Below are 15,190 nucleotides of genomic sequence, written 5' to 3'. Positions count from 1 at the left end.
TTACTGAACTCCCATGTTATCGGGAGTCACTGGCACATAACCTCATCCTCTTTCTACTGTTGGAGCCGGGAGGATGAACTTGCCAGAGCAGCACAAGTCGCCGTGCAGGACAGAGATGGACAGACTTGTTATCAGGAACCACTTATCAGGAATAGACACTTACAAAAAACACTTGAGTTTTATGAACAACAAAAAATGTACCAAAAGAAAAACCAGCAACAGGGTGAAAGCCCGACATTTTCAGACAACTGGTCTGTGCAGAACAAAAAAATCTGGCTTTTGATATTTAAATTCCCTCCGATATACTTTGTAGGAATTGGGAGATGCTGGACTGATTCACTGGAGAGCTACAAACTGTGACCATAGCCCTAAGTTAGTCAACTGATGGTTTTGTCAGTTTAGTTGCTCCAAACTCACCAGGACCAGTCCCCTTTGATGGACTGCTGCAGGGTACATCGGATCAGTGTCCACTTCTTTCTAACCTTTGTCTTTCTATATTATCAGTGTTTTCATTTTTATCTAAACTCTATAAGTGGAATGATGTGTGGAAACGTTTTGACTGGTGGGTGATTGAAGTAATTTTGACTTTTTAAATCCAGGAGCCATGACTGGAAGCTGACCGAACCCAGCTGAGTCAGTGTTTACTGAAATAATAAAAATGCAGCATGTCTCTCACTCACCAAGATAAGTTAAAAATAAATCTACCTGTGTATGATGGAGTTCATGCCAAGTCTAAAAATACTACCTTTTAGTTGTTTTAATGTTTGGAAGCTATGTAAATATTTCGGGATGGGTTTGATCTTCGTCACAGCCAAACATATTGAGGGACTGGCTCTACAATAAAATGTTGGGAAGAAATTTACAGCTTGAACCCTTTAGGATTTGCTACTTAAACATTTGAAACTCTCCCCGTTTATTGCATTTTCTATCTCCTTCATGGACAGAGGGCATTCCATAACAAACCCAATAAAGGAGACTTCCGGGCAAAATAAGAGACCTGGTTATTACTCGTCAATTTAATACAATCATTTTCCAAGAGCATCTCAATAATTACATCCGAAGTGTGAGCAGCTACGTCTTACAGCCTGTACATGGTCACATTCGAAAAGAGAAGGTAAGCAATATTAAACATGTCCTTTTCTGTAGCTTAAAATTAAATGAAACAAATTACAACATGTGGACTACTGGAGGCACACAATAAAGTCTTGCCAAAGGTGAGTACAAGCTTATTTACAGGTACTTGTATAGAGCTTGTATACAACTTTAATATGAAACTCATTTAATCCCATATTGAGTGTTTGCCAGGTAGAGATGTTGAGGTTTTTATTTCCACACGCAGATACTCGCAGCAACAGCGGCTGTCACATCCTGTGGTCTCTCCCCCAGCTGTGCACTGGAAGCTTTAGTTCAACCTTTGTTTCCCTTCACTTGCTCAGAGCCTCCGTCATCTCAGGAACAGCCTGAAGAGAAAAAAAGAGTAGATTTAAATATGAATACTTAACAGTAATTTTACACAGAACCAAACTCGGCTAATATTTTGTGTTATGCGGCTTTCAGAAATGGGCTGAACGTATGTGAGAACACAAAAGTCCGTTGCTCTGGACATTCTCTGGAGTGTTTTTCTGTCAGACCCCTAGTAACATGTCCAGAGAATGTCCCAGAGAAGCCAGGTCAGAAAACAGCAGAATAATGTCTTGAGAATTCACAGCGAGCAAGGGACATTTCCAACATGGGGCAGAAGTGAGAAAAATAAAATAATACAGATATCTCAGGATGAGAAAGAGGTGTCATACTCGTGGAAGAAACTTGGAAAGTCAGTGAGATTCAAGAGCTTTTGTGTGCTGGTAACAAAAACAGGATTTCAGCAGCGGAGTATGTCCGTCATGTCCTGCTCATCAAAATATTCTGGACATTTCCCTGGTTTCATCTCTGATAACAGCTTTAAGTGTATTTACTTCCTGAGTTTGTCAAAGCCCTGAAAACTCAAACTAAATTTTGGATATCCTTCTTGCATACATTTTAATTAATGACAAAACTAAAACAACACATGTCATAGAAATGAATAAGGCTAACACCTTTTCTGCACTAACAACTGCTGCAAATTACAATGCCTTACATGTGGAGATAAATGTCACCAGAACTTAGCATTTTCATCCCCATCATATTTCAAATATTAAGATCTATGAGTTTATTACACAAACCATCAAACACGCTGCTGCTCATGTCTCGAATGAGCAGACTGAGATTTATCAAGACCCCAGCAGGCGGCGATCACACAAACATTTATTACAGTGTTTGTAAGGTTGACAAGTGCACAGCGATATTCTTCACGGGAGGTAGGGCTGGGCGATATGGGAAAAAATGTTATCACGATATGTTTTTCCATATTGATCGATCTCGATTCTTAACACGATATGTAGTTTTTGATCAGTTTCCTGAAGCCGTCCCTCTCCACTGTGCTCAGGGGCATCATATCTGTAGCTAAGCAATAAGTAATAGCGCTCGTTATATTTTTTCATTGGGGGCAATGGCTGCAAAACACGACTGGATGGACTGTTGTTTTGCTAACATAGCATCGCTAACGTTAGCGATGCTAACAGGAGACGTAGTGGTCTTGCCTGTCTCTTTGTTTGGTGTCGTGCAAACTTGAGCCCCAGAGTCAAACTCTCTGTGTAATCACTGGGATGGAGCCGTGTCAGGTGATTGAAAAGGTTTGTAGTGTTTCCCGTCCTGGCTGGTAGCGACCCCCGGCATATTTTGCAGACCGGCTTCGTCTGCTCCTCGTCCTTTTAGCCGTATCCAAACAACGTCCACACAACTGACGTCGCGTTACGCTTTTTTCCGAAATGTCTTCGGTTCCGGGTGATGTAGGGATGTCGCTCTCACATTCGGCATTATTTTCGCTGTCCCCGACTTCAGTTTCACTCATTTTTTCAACTTCGTTCTCTCTTGTTCTCTCTCTCGCAACTGCAGCAGCTCTCACGATGGGAAGGGGGCGTGTCGTGTCCTAACTGCAGACGGCAGCCGGCAGACTCCGACACTGTTGTTGCGCTTACTTTTGCCACGTGAGATCGAATACATGTCACGAGGAGATAATCGAAATCGATCAAAATTTTATCGCGATCCCGAATCGGGATCGAAAAATCGCCCAGCCCTAACGGGAGGCATTTAGACTATAAATAAACACGCCGATAGAACCAGTAGAATTAAAGAAGACTGATTCGATAGCATTTTGTAGTTAATATGATTACAAAGTTATTTAAACGGCTCTTCTCACGGGTGGTGAAACTTCAGTGCTGAACGATCAGTCACTGCCTGAGTTGGTCTGAGGTATCAATTGACCATTTGGGGAAAAAGTAGAAAGCCCATCCATTTTAATCAGCTATCTGAGGAGTGATCACATGTAAGGGGATCTCTCCCAGTGGGTCACAACTCTGCTGCCACTAGCTATTATTACTAATCACTTCTACAGAGTTTGTCAGGACACCTGGGTGGCTCATGCACGGCTGTGGAGCTAAATAAAACATGACCAACAGGACCCACATGAAATTATAACCAACTAGCCTTTAACAGGCACCACAGGAATCCTGTCGTAGCAGACTGATACCAGAAAGCAGCAAAGTGTGTAAAAGGCCTGGCAAGTAGAACCTGAAGACAAAACTGACTCAAGCTTTTGCTTTAACTAATGATCCTTCATCTTCTGAGATGCCAATGTGATCGTCTCTTAGCAGCAAAGCTCCAACCACAACTCTCCTCTGATTAATTCAAGAACTTAATAATTCAACACATGCACATTTCCATTCGTTGGAATAAGGCACTGTGTAAAATGGATTAGTGAGAAAGCCAATATTCTGATTATCATTCTGGACTTTCAGCAGTAACAACAAACAGTGTAAGTCCACACATGAGGTACATGAGTGTTGTTATGGCCTCACTGCTCGGTTGTTACCTCCAACAAGGAGGTTATGTCTCCACCCACGTCTGTTTGTTTGTTCGACACTTTTCAGCAGGATTTGCATGGACCCTTGCTGGAAGTATGGGACATGGACCAAGAAACCAGAATTTTTTTCTAACTTTCTGTGCGACTGTGAGACTTTTTATGTTTACAAAAATCCCAGGGTACAGTACATGGAAAAACTATGAGTGTATGCTATCAGTTGGGCCTTGGTGGACGTATGCACTCTACTAATTGCCATTCAAGTTCACTAATGTCAGAGTCAGGTTCTCTATTGCAGCAATATGAATCCCAAAAGCTCACCTTGAAAAGATCAGCCACCAAGCCATAGTCAGCCACCTGAAAAATGGGAGCCTCTGGGTCTTTGTTGATAGCAACAATAGTCTAAATAAAAAAGAAAGATTTTCAGCACTCATACACAACAGAAGAACAGAAACATTGATAATTTAACAAATACATTATTATGCAAATTTAAATTATTAAATTAAACATTTGACACTTAGTTGTAAACGATACAGAAACCTCTTATATGATCTATACACCATATCAAAGGGTATAGTGAATCGAGTTAAGGCTGTTAGTGCCGTGAACTCATAGTGTGTGAGATGACGTTTGAAATTTTACTTCATGTGGTTCTAATTCTTTGGAAGCCAGGAAACAACTGTTTTACATAGGTCTCCATATGTCTTTGCCCAAGCTCCAAAGAGAGCTGCTTGATGTAATTAGATTTAATAAAATCTTCATCACATGTGGCACATTGTTCTGTTTTACATAAAGGATTCAAAAAACTAGAAACAGAGCACGCATAGTAAAATGGAAAAGAGCGAGAAAGGGGAGTGTGGTGAAATCCTCGGCTCCAGTGACGTTACCTTGCTATCTTTCATTCCAGCCAGGTGTTGAATGGCTCCAGAGATACCGACAGCGATGTACAGCTCCTGTGGACGTCAAGAGAAGACGAGCAGACAAGTGTTACTTTCTTGTTGACGTGCAGTGTAATCTCAGGCTTTTGGAAAAGGTGGCGTGATGACCGCGGGTGTGTAATCTATCAGAGGGTGCTGGGGGGGTGCGTGAAAAGGGTCAAACGTCCTTGCATCACCCCAAAGCTCCTGGGAGAACCATCCTCCTGCACTACCATAAGGATATTTCAGTGACTATTTTATGTATCGTTGAAGCCAAGCACAATGTGACCAACCAGACACTAGCCACAAAATCTACCAGATTCTATTCGGATATTATCAGTTTATAAAGTGTAAATTATATTAAATATGACTCATTTCGATTGAATCTAATTTTTTGCAACGGAAATAACCACAGAACACATTTTATTTTGTAACTAACTGAGCTTGATCCAAACCAGACAGATATTCCATTGTTTCTGTCCAAACCTGAAATATCATTTCAAAAGAATAGTGTCATAACTTCAACTGACCAGCAGTTCACAACTACACTAACACTGCCAGATCGTACTGTGTAAAAATGATTGCACTTATTTATTGATGCTAATGTGGCGTGTTTTAATTCTGCAACAGCAATGAGATTATCCTTTTATTTTTAGAACGTTGCCTGAAAGTATTACATCATTTTGCAGAAGAGCTCACTTTATAATCCTTCACATGGACCTTACTAGACAATGAGTCGAAATAAATAAATGAGCGAGACAACCACAGACAGGTTTGTTCAGATCGTACTTCAATCAGCAGAGGGAGAAATATTATCTTACATTCACACGAGTGAACACAAGCTGTATCTCCGTTTCCGCTTCATACACTAAAACGTTTTTAGATTGAAAGGGTGAAAAACCAAACCTGATTTAAATTATATTTAATAAACTTAGTCAAATTCCACAGGCTTGTCATAACATTTGGAAAATCCAATTTGGAGAGTCTGCCCGGGTCTGAGGTTCTGACCAGATATCCAATGCACTCTGCTTTAATGGATCAGCTAAATCATTTAGGGCCCTAAAAGTGCCATCACAAGCATTTTGCAGAGACTAATGTGTGGATAATCACAGATGGGCTAACCCAGCTGAAACACATAATGGCAACTTAACCTTTTAAAAGGGCAGATCAGACTTCCTGATGATACCGGATTGTGAGCGTGCAAAGACAGACAGGCATTTCTCAAACGCAGTGGGCTTGCATCCTCTGACAATGCAACTGAGGTCAAGAGCTTTAGACATATTTTTGAATTAAGCTATTAACGTTTCAACATGATGTACGCCCTCATATTTTACCTGAGCTGTTGCACCATATGAAGAGAATCTAAATAACCACTTCAGAAAATGGAAAACTTACTGGTGCAACCATTTTTCCAGTCTGTCCGACCTGCAGGTCGTTCGGGACATACCCAGCATCCACTGCTGCTCTGGATGCACCAACTGAAAAAGGAATATTTTGACATTTTAAATCAACCTTCATAAAAATAAGTGCCACAGTTAATTTTGAAGACAGAGTGATGACCCCTCCCTACCGGCAGCATTCATTTTGTCAGCGAGGTCATAAAGCAGCTTGAAATTGTCCCCGCTCTTCAAGCCCCTGCCTGAGAAAAAACAAAACACATAAATTTGAACAACCAAACACGTTACTGAACTCTCAACCCCTGCTTACCAAAACATAATAAAAAAGATATATCGATTGCCGAAATAAATCCAGCAACACAAGATCAGTCCAGCCTACAATAAAGACACCTGAGCAAACACAGATTTAATCCCCTATAAAAAAATTTGGGAAACATAAAAAAAAGACAAAAGAGTTGACTCGTACCTCCTGACACCACAACCTTAGCGCTTGTCAGCTCTGGGCGGTCGCTCTTTGTCAGACACTGTTCCAGCCACTCAGACACTCCAGCAGGTGTGGACGCAGCCACTGCAGATCAGAGATCAATGCCCAGTGAGAATTAAAACGTTCAACAGCTTCTGCAGATCTCTCTGAATGTAATTTACTGTACCATCTTCTGACGAGGCACTTCCTCCCTCTGTGGCCGCTGCCTCAAAGGCTGTCCCTCTGACGGTGAGGACCTTGACTGCCTCATTACATTTCACAGTGCTGACAGCATTTCCTATGAAATTTAAAAAGCATTATTAACATGAAGCATTTGAAAAAAAATAAAAACAAAGAAATTAAAAGTACAAATTGTGAGAGCCAAATCTAATTGGAAAACGTTCATATGAAGGCTGTACCAAAGCCAGGTGGCATGATTTAACACTTCTTTTGAGCTTTCTCCAAACTTTAAACTTTATGAAAGGACAAAATCATTTGTTACTTCTTTACCATGATAACTTACCTGCATAAATGGTTCTGACAAAAGTTTCTGGAGACTTGATCTCAATGATATCGGACAATGGGGCGACATCCAGCTTGGCAGCTACTCTGGGAAGCAGGTTCTGCAGAAACATGAGGAATTAGATAAGAAATACACACTGATCATACTTGAGTATTGACACTTCAGAACATGTATATGGTGGAACAAAAAACATTAAACTATTACAAAATACATGCATTTAAAATCATTTAAGTGAATATTACATAGGCACTGCTGTTGCCTGAAATGTACCTTTCCAAAGGCAGAGGAACCAGCACAGATGTGGGTGAAGCTGAACTGTTTTTGGATGGCCAAGATTAGTGGAGTCAACTCCTCTGAGGAATAAAGCAAAACATACAGTAAGTCATTATTAGTACCAGCCTTCATAAACATGTAATCAGGGAAATCCAATGGAAACAGTATCCTTTCCTTCAGTTTACTAGATCAGTCTGTAAGTATCCCTGGAGTTACATACCTGGCAAGGAACCTTTATAGGAGTCATGTTGAGCCACCAGAACCTTCTTCACACCTTGGACTGCGCTGATTTCCGCCACAACCTGAAAAGACATAGAGACCATCAGATTGATGCATGTTTCGTGGTAACACTCGATTGCCTTCTTCTCTCCCATATTCAACATACATTTGGATACATTCTTGGCTTCCCTGGGTTTTCACGTAGCTACATATTCATGCAATATGATATATTAAAAAAATACAATATATTCCAAAGATTGATCTACCTTAGCACAGTCTGTTCCAGCGACCAGGCAGGACACCTCTCCCCCAAGCTGACTGGCAGCAGTGATGGCGTTGAGCGTGATGGGCGTAAGCTTGTCATTGTTGTGCTCTGCAACCACCAAGGTGCTTTGAAACCTCTGAAGGAAACCAGTCTGCAGGAGAAAATGTCCACCCCTCAGTTAACAGCACGCACAGACAGATACGGCTCTGCTCTCATATTTACAGACACAAAATAAAGTTGTTATCTAATCTTATTTTGTTAACAACAAAATAAAGATGTCACCTAATATTATTTCGTGAGAAAGCCGTTATATGTGCTGGGATCCCTGTTAAACTGTACATGTGGGCAAAGATGTAGTATGTTATTGTTACTGAATCATTTAAATATTAAAAGGTAATAATAATAAATCATTATTCTGTGAATTTCGAGGTGATCTCCGGCTGGTGGACAAACAAGCTTTCTCAGGGTGAAGCAGGATAGTTCCTGCCTCATCTGGACCTGACTGACCAGTATCAGCTGCGAAAGGTCGTGGAGATAAAGTCAAACTAACAGTGGAAACATAAAATAACACATCATATTCTATAATCTAATGTAAACCGCTGTGTAACGTGAGAGAGAAGACATGATTATTTAATAACATGATAGTGACACTTTTCGTAACACTGTCCTTTCTTAACTGTTGTTTAACTCTGAGGTTTCATAACCCCTCGGCTAGCTATGCTAATGCTAACTAGCATTACATCACACACACACACACACACACACACACAAGTCAACTGTTCGCTCACATTCTGGACATGTCGCCATGTGTGAATGAAACCAGATTCAGAACCGGTCCATCAGTCGAGTCGCACTTGCTGATTCAAAACAGGACCACGGCGTGTGACCTATATTAGCTCGTTAGCTAGCTAGCTAGCTAGCTGACGTGCTCAGTGTTTTTAGCACTATAGCAGAGCAGCACGGTGTCTGTGAGAGCTGACATGTCAGAGAAGAGTTCGACCGACTCACCAGCTGCTTCAGGCTCGTTCTGTTCAGGGCTCGGTTCATGTTGGAAGCTGCTTTCTGCTCCTCAGAGAAACAGCAGATCAGACCAAACTGTGCCAAAGGTGATCTGACGTCCCTGGTGACCTATCGCGAGAGAAAACGGTAACTTGAGACCCCTCCCTCTCTATCCCTAAAACATGAATATATTGAAGTTTAATTGATAATTTGCTTATGATGACACCGTGACTCAAACACATGGATTCATGACAGTCATGCTTTATTATAAATGAAGTTGTTTTCAGTTCATCACTTCAGAGTAAAGAAGGAAAACGTGTGTGACTCTTTCTGTTCTTCAGATAAAACTACTGTTAGAGCCAATATCTGAAATCTGTTATTCAGATCGTGAATGATAATAAACTACAGTACACAGGTATTTAAAAAATAAGAGAACGGAAATCAGGAAAAGAAAGTTTACTCGAAATCATCATGACATGTGACCTGCATCAAATATGTAGCATAAAAATCCCCAAATATCAAAAGTTTGTATCAAAGATTTAGGCTGAAACCTCCAGAGTAAATATTTGGAATATCTTAAAGATCTGTATGAAACGTTTTCTGAACAGTTGGTCAATTTGATTCAGCTGCTTCAACCTCAGGTACAAGGTTTGGTGGATCAAACCTTCATGTCTCTGTCTGAGTGGGTAAGAGAAGGAGACAGGAGAGAAGAGGAAACAACAACCTGCATGGCCCATGAACGTAGAGCAGTGTTGAGCCTCTGAATACAGTTTTTTTACTTCTTTAAATATATGAATATATTTGAAAATGTACATGTACAGATTTTTATTTTGTATTTTCAAACATTCATTTCTCTGACAATACGACAGAGGTCTATATGGATCCAATATTTATGTGATATTTCATCCAGTAGAGGGCGCTCCACCGTGAAAATACTGGCGAATAACTCGAGTCATTGTTTACAATTAAAAAACTGATTTCAATCTGACTTATAATGACAATAACATTATGATAATAACAACATCAAAAACAATAATGACATTATCACATCATAATTTATAGAAAGAGATCTAACAAGATAATAACTAGTGATATTAAACTATTTTACCACTGTAGCCATGTCGGAGAAACCAGTAAAAAACAACCTCATGGCGAAACTGTTAAACACAAGGTAATTTATATATTGGCATAATTAGCTATATTGATAATCTGGTATAAAATCAAACACGTATTACTTTATTATATTTTAATTTTATACCAATTATCGTATATTATAAACCAATAGAAAAATAACAAGGGGATTAAATCCCAAAAGAAATAATAACAATGATCTAAATATATGCTGTTGTGATGAGTCTGTATAATTGTAGAGGGAGTTATAAGACACACACACACACACACACACACACACACACACACACACACACACACACACACACACACACACACACACACACACACACACACACACACACACACACACACACACGTATATCTTCTCAGCCAGCAGAAGCCGAAGAGGAAAGAAAAAGCGAGGGTCCAGCAGGAGATATTTGCATGACTCTCCCCGGACTCAGAGAGGTCCAGGTCTACGTCACTGGTCGAGGATCTTTGTTTTCTCTCTCTCTCTCTCTCTCTCTCTCTCTCTCTCTCTCTCTCTCTCTCTCTCTCTCTCTCTCTCTCTCTCTCTCTCGCTCTCTCTCTCTCTCTCGCTCTCTCGCTCTCTCTCTCTCTCTCGCTCTCCCCCTCTCTCTCTCTCGTCGGAGGAATACAAGTTGCTCATCCAGCCAGGGACGGGACGCTCTCCTCTTCCTCTCTTCCTCTCTTCTCTTCTCCTCTTCTTCTGTCGCCCCGCACTGGGCCACTTCTCCTGTATGGTGGATATCCTGCTCAACACTTCTTTCTTGGATGATATGGGGGATCATTCAAAAAGTAAGATACTCCTACTCAACTCTCTGAAAGGGGAGTTTTCTTTTCCTGTTACCAGGCGTGTAGGATCTTGAATTAGATGTTAAATGGCTCCATTAATTTCCAAGCTTGCAGAATAATATGTAAAACAGAAACTATAAAGCATAGTCAACAGCTTGAGTGAGACTCTATGAGACTCTAAAGGAAAGTTATATTTAAACAGCGACACATGCAGCTGGAGATATTCTCAGCTGCTGTGGCCTCATCATAATAATAATTCAGCGCAATATTCTTGGCATGTTTGTTCCGCTGCGACAAACAACAGTTCCTCTCCTGCAGGTGAAGTCACACGGGGATTAAAATGCATTAATGCACGGTCCCACTCTCACGCAGAGAAGTCGGGAATCGCAATGTGTGTGGGCTGTGGAAGTCAGATACACGACCAGTACATCCTGAGAGTCTCCCCGGACCTGGAGTGGCATGCAGCCTGCCTCAAGTGCGCGGAGTGCAGCCAGTACCTGGACGAGACGTGCACTTGCTTCGTGCGAGACGGAAAGACTTACTGTAAACGAGACTATGCAAGGTATGGAGGTCGAAATGTGCAGGACTTTATTCTAAAATACTCTCCTGTGTGTGTGTTTTTTTTTTAGAGGCCTTGTTTTGTTGAAAAGGAAAGAGGCGAGGGAGCAGGATATTAGTGATGTGGCAAAGTGCGCAAAAGTGCATCATGAGCTGCAGGCCTGCAACAGATTTGTGTGTTTCTTTTTTCTATTTTATTCTATCTGCTTCTATTGTGCTTCTTTTGACTGGTGCAGCTCAGCGTAACTTCCATTTCATGCAATAATAAGGATAATTCAGGGACACTGTATTCATGGCACCGATCTGCTCCGTTCCCCAGGTTATTTGGCATCAAATGTGCAAAGTGTAACATGGGCTTCTGCAGCAGCGACCTGGTGATGCGAGCCCGGGACAGCGTCTACCACATGGAGTGTTTTCGGTGCTCGGTGTGCAGTCGACACCTCCTGCCCGGGGACGAGTTCTGCCTGCGGGACGAGGAGCTGCTGTGCCGGGCGGACCACGGTCTGCTGGCGGAGCGGAGCTCTGCTGGGAGCCCGCTCAGCCCGGGCAGCATCCACAGCAGACCGCTGCACATCTCAGGTATTACTATTATTATTAAAATATTATTATTATTATTATTATTATTATAAAAATATTATTATTATTATTATTATGATCCTTGCTCTTACTTGCTAAATAATAAGTGCATTTTGTTTGGATATATAGCCCTGGTCTTAATACATTCATATTGAGGCAGTCAGACATAATTATATTTCTATATATATATATTTGTATTAATTTGTTCTTGTCTGTTCACTGTATGGACGCATTGACCTGATAGGCCGACACCCTGATAAAATTTGGCATTTAATGCAACAACAAAAAATGTAAACAAGTATAAAATCGTAGACTTTGTTATGTTTGGATATAAATTGTTGATTGTAATTCATAATACAGGTGGCAGGTTTAATAATCTATTTATGCATTTCAATCGAGGCCTTTTTATACAACATAATCTCTTTAATATAAAATAATGAAATCTCTCCCCCACCCCCAGAACCGGTTTCGGTCCGCCACCCCCCACATCACCGGGGCCACGTCCACAAGCAGTCCGAGAAGACCACCCGGATCCGCACGGTGCTGAACGAGAAGCAGCTCCACACCCTGCGGACCTGCTACAACGCCAACCCGCGGCCGGACGCCCTGATGAAGGAGCAGCTGGTGGAGATGACCAGTCTCAGCCCCCGGGTGATCCGCGTCTGGTTCCAGAACAAGCGCTGCAAAGACAAGAAGAGGACCATCCTCATGAAGCAGCTGCAGCTGCAGGAGCACAGCGACAAGACCGTGAGTTGGTCCCACACTTTGTATTGTATTCATCTAAAGTTCATTAAGTCAAATCAACCTGTGCAACATCTGCACAATATTCTCTCGCTTATTGTCTCTATTTCACCGTAAAACACGTGATGAATTCCTTCACTCATTCAATAATAAATATTGAAACCTCAACAACAGAGCGTGTGAATAACCAGGAACCAGATGATGTCCAGTGTTAGTGGAGACAAAGTTATATTTAATATGCACTGTCAGGTGAAAAGCATTGTAAATTCAGATTTTGAATATAAAACAACACCTAACTGTAAATAAAAAAAATTAGAAAATGAAGTATTTGCTGCCATGAAAGTTTTAAAGAACTAGAATAAAAACCTCCGACAGCTTGTTTTTGTCTCCTCGCGATTCTGTAAATATTCAGACGGGAGGCGAAATTTTCATAAACCAAAAAACATTTATATTAAAGTGTTTTTTAAATGATCTTAATTGTGTTATAGGGCCAGTGAATTTGGTAAAAGAGACAAAAATAAATGTTGGCGAGTTTATTATTTATTTTACTTTTATTTATTTACCTTTGTAAAATAAGATCTAAAGTCACAGTTTATTTAAACGTTTGCATTTTCTATAGATTCATGATACATTCATAACAATGAACTTAAATTAAATGTTCATTTACTGCAATAGTGGGTTTATTGTCTCAGAAGAAAACAGCTCTGATTTGTATTCATCTTTTGCATTAACCAGACTTATCAAGCAGGAGAGAATCGTTGTTTCAGAAATAAACTTGTCCGGTTTAAGAAGTGGCTGAACTGAGTGTATTTCTCTTGTGTAGAACCTGCAGGGCATGACGGGAACCCCTCTGGTGGCCGGCAGCCCCATCCGGCATGACAACACGGTGCAGGGGAACCCGGTGGAGGTGCAGACCTACCAGCCTCCCTGGAAAACCCTCAGCGACTTCGCCCTGCAGAGCGACCTGGACCAGCCCGCCTTCCAACAACTGGTAAATGGATTATTATTATTAGAAGTAAAAACTCAATCCGTCTATAAAGGGCGAATGGGGAATAGACTAACCACACACTGAGAGAAAAAGTTGAGATGTTTTATTTAAGATTGTTATATTTATTGATATTGAAGATTAATTCTGATTAAGATGATGGTCTAGTCAATATGTTGTTGTTGTTGTTGTTGATAAAGAAGAAGAAGAAGAAGAAGATGATGATGATGATGATGATGATGAAGATGATGATGATGCTGATATATATAAGATTTAAAAAAGCTAATCCTTGATTAGTCCCACAACGGAGACAGTCAAAAACACCATTCAAGTAAAAATAAGTAAACATGCAACACTTAGAAATGTAAAGAAATTTAAAAATTGTAAATGTAATAGAACTATAATATTAATTGTAAAATAGTGAGATATTAAATAAAATCATATAATTGTAAGATAACGGAGAGATTTAAAAAATAGATAAAAGTATCATAAGTAAACCTGCAATACTTTTAAATGTGAGAGGAAATATGAAAAATAAAAAATAAAAATATAAATGGAAATCGAACTAATGTATACTAGGTTCAGTTGTAATTTTAAATGAAAATCCAGTTTAAACGACATGTGCTTTTTAAAGTGTAAACAAGGAAGTTGTGTATTGTGCCAAACCTCATGATGATCCCCATGGAGTTCATTCATCATCGGATAAATGAGTCTGATTAAAGCGATTCCATATATTTTTTATAGACATAAGTCTGATGCTGTAAATAAATACATGAAAACTAATATGTGTCCTTCGATCCTCCGGCAGGTGTCCTTCTCTGAGTCCGGTTCTCTGGGCAACTCCTCGGGCAGCGACGTGACCTCCCTGTCGTCGCAGTTACCGGACACACCGAACAGCATGGTGCCGAGTCCGGTGGACACGTGAGGGGTCCTGGAGGTCACCGCGAGCCCCCCCACCCACCAACACCCCGCACCTCCTCTGAGCGGCTGCAGGGAGGAGGAGGAAGAGGAGGAGGAGGAGGAGGAGGAGGAGGCGCGCAGTGACATTCAATCAAGAAGAAAACCCCTGTAAGGGACCAGGATGGATGGATTATAATCGAGGATGTATCCAGGTCTGACTGTTCCCTTTAACCCCGGCTTTGCTCAAGGACACTTGGGCAGCTGCTGATGGACACAGCGTTGGCCTCCTCGCCTGATGCATGAGCCTGAGCTGGACACAACGTGATGGGGAATATGTTGGAACCATCCTGTAACTGGACGTCTGAGCGTTTAACACATACCAGTACGTTTCTATCAGACCCAGAGACACACTATGTGTAGATGATGCATGATTTGTAAGTTTCAATATCGACTCTTGTACATTTCGTTTTTCTGCAGGAAGAAAATTAAGTTATTATTAATATTATTT

The 15,190-nt window shown here is 40.9% G+C and overlaps 2 protein-coding genes across 2 annotated transcripts; one reads left to right on the top strand and one right to left on the bottom strand.

Annotated features, from left to right (window-relative positions):
- Nucleotides 1-989: 989 nt before the first annotated feature.
- etfa (electron transfer flavoprotein subunit alpha) lies at nucleotides 990-9,111 on the bottom strand. The gene is made up of 12 exons (XM_061076805.1): nucleotides 9,003-9,111; nucleotides 7,996-8,145; nucleotides 7,731-7,812; nucleotides 7,508-7,590; nucleotides 7,238-7,337; nucleotides 6,902-7,012; nucleotides 6,718-6,819; nucleotides 6,425-6,493; nucleotides 6,250-6,332; nucleotides 4,825-4,890; nucleotides 4,259-4,339; nucleotides 990-1,460 (listed from the first exon to the last, which is right to left on the bottom strand). Exons 1-12 carry the CDS (start codon nucleotides 9,039-9,041, stop codon nucleotides 1,425-1,427), a joined length of 1,002 nt encoding a protein of 333 aa, XP_060932788.1. The 5' UTR covers nucleotides 9,042-9,111; the 3' UTR covers nucleotides 990-1,424.
- Nucleotides 9,112-10,852: 1,741 nt separating this feature from the next.
- isl2a (ISL LIM homeobox 2a) lies at nucleotides 10,853-14,707 on the top strand. Its single transcript, XM_061077080.1, has 6 exons — nucleotides 10,853-10,925; nucleotides 11,295-11,484; nucleotides 11,800-12,059; nucleotides 12,517-12,803; nucleotides 13,621-13,788; nucleotides 14,591-14,707. Exons 1-6 carry the CDS (start codon nucleotides 10,868-10,870, stop codon nucleotides 14,705-14,707), a joined length of 1,080 nt encoding a protein of 359 aa, XP_060933063.1. The 5' UTR covers nucleotides 10,853-10,867.
- The last annotated feature ends 483 nt before the right edge of the window (nucleotides 14,708-15,190 follow it).

Source organism: Limanda limanda, chromosome 8, assembly GCF_963576545.1.
Source record: "Limanda limanda chromosome 8, fLimLim1.1, whole genome shotgun sequence".
Taxonomy (NCBI): Eukaryota; Metazoa; Chordata; class Actinopteri; order Pleuronectiformes; family Pleuronectidae; genus Limanda; species Limanda limanda.
Note: the sequence above shows the minus strand (reverse complement) of the source record. Positions and strands in the feature narration are given on the sequence as shown.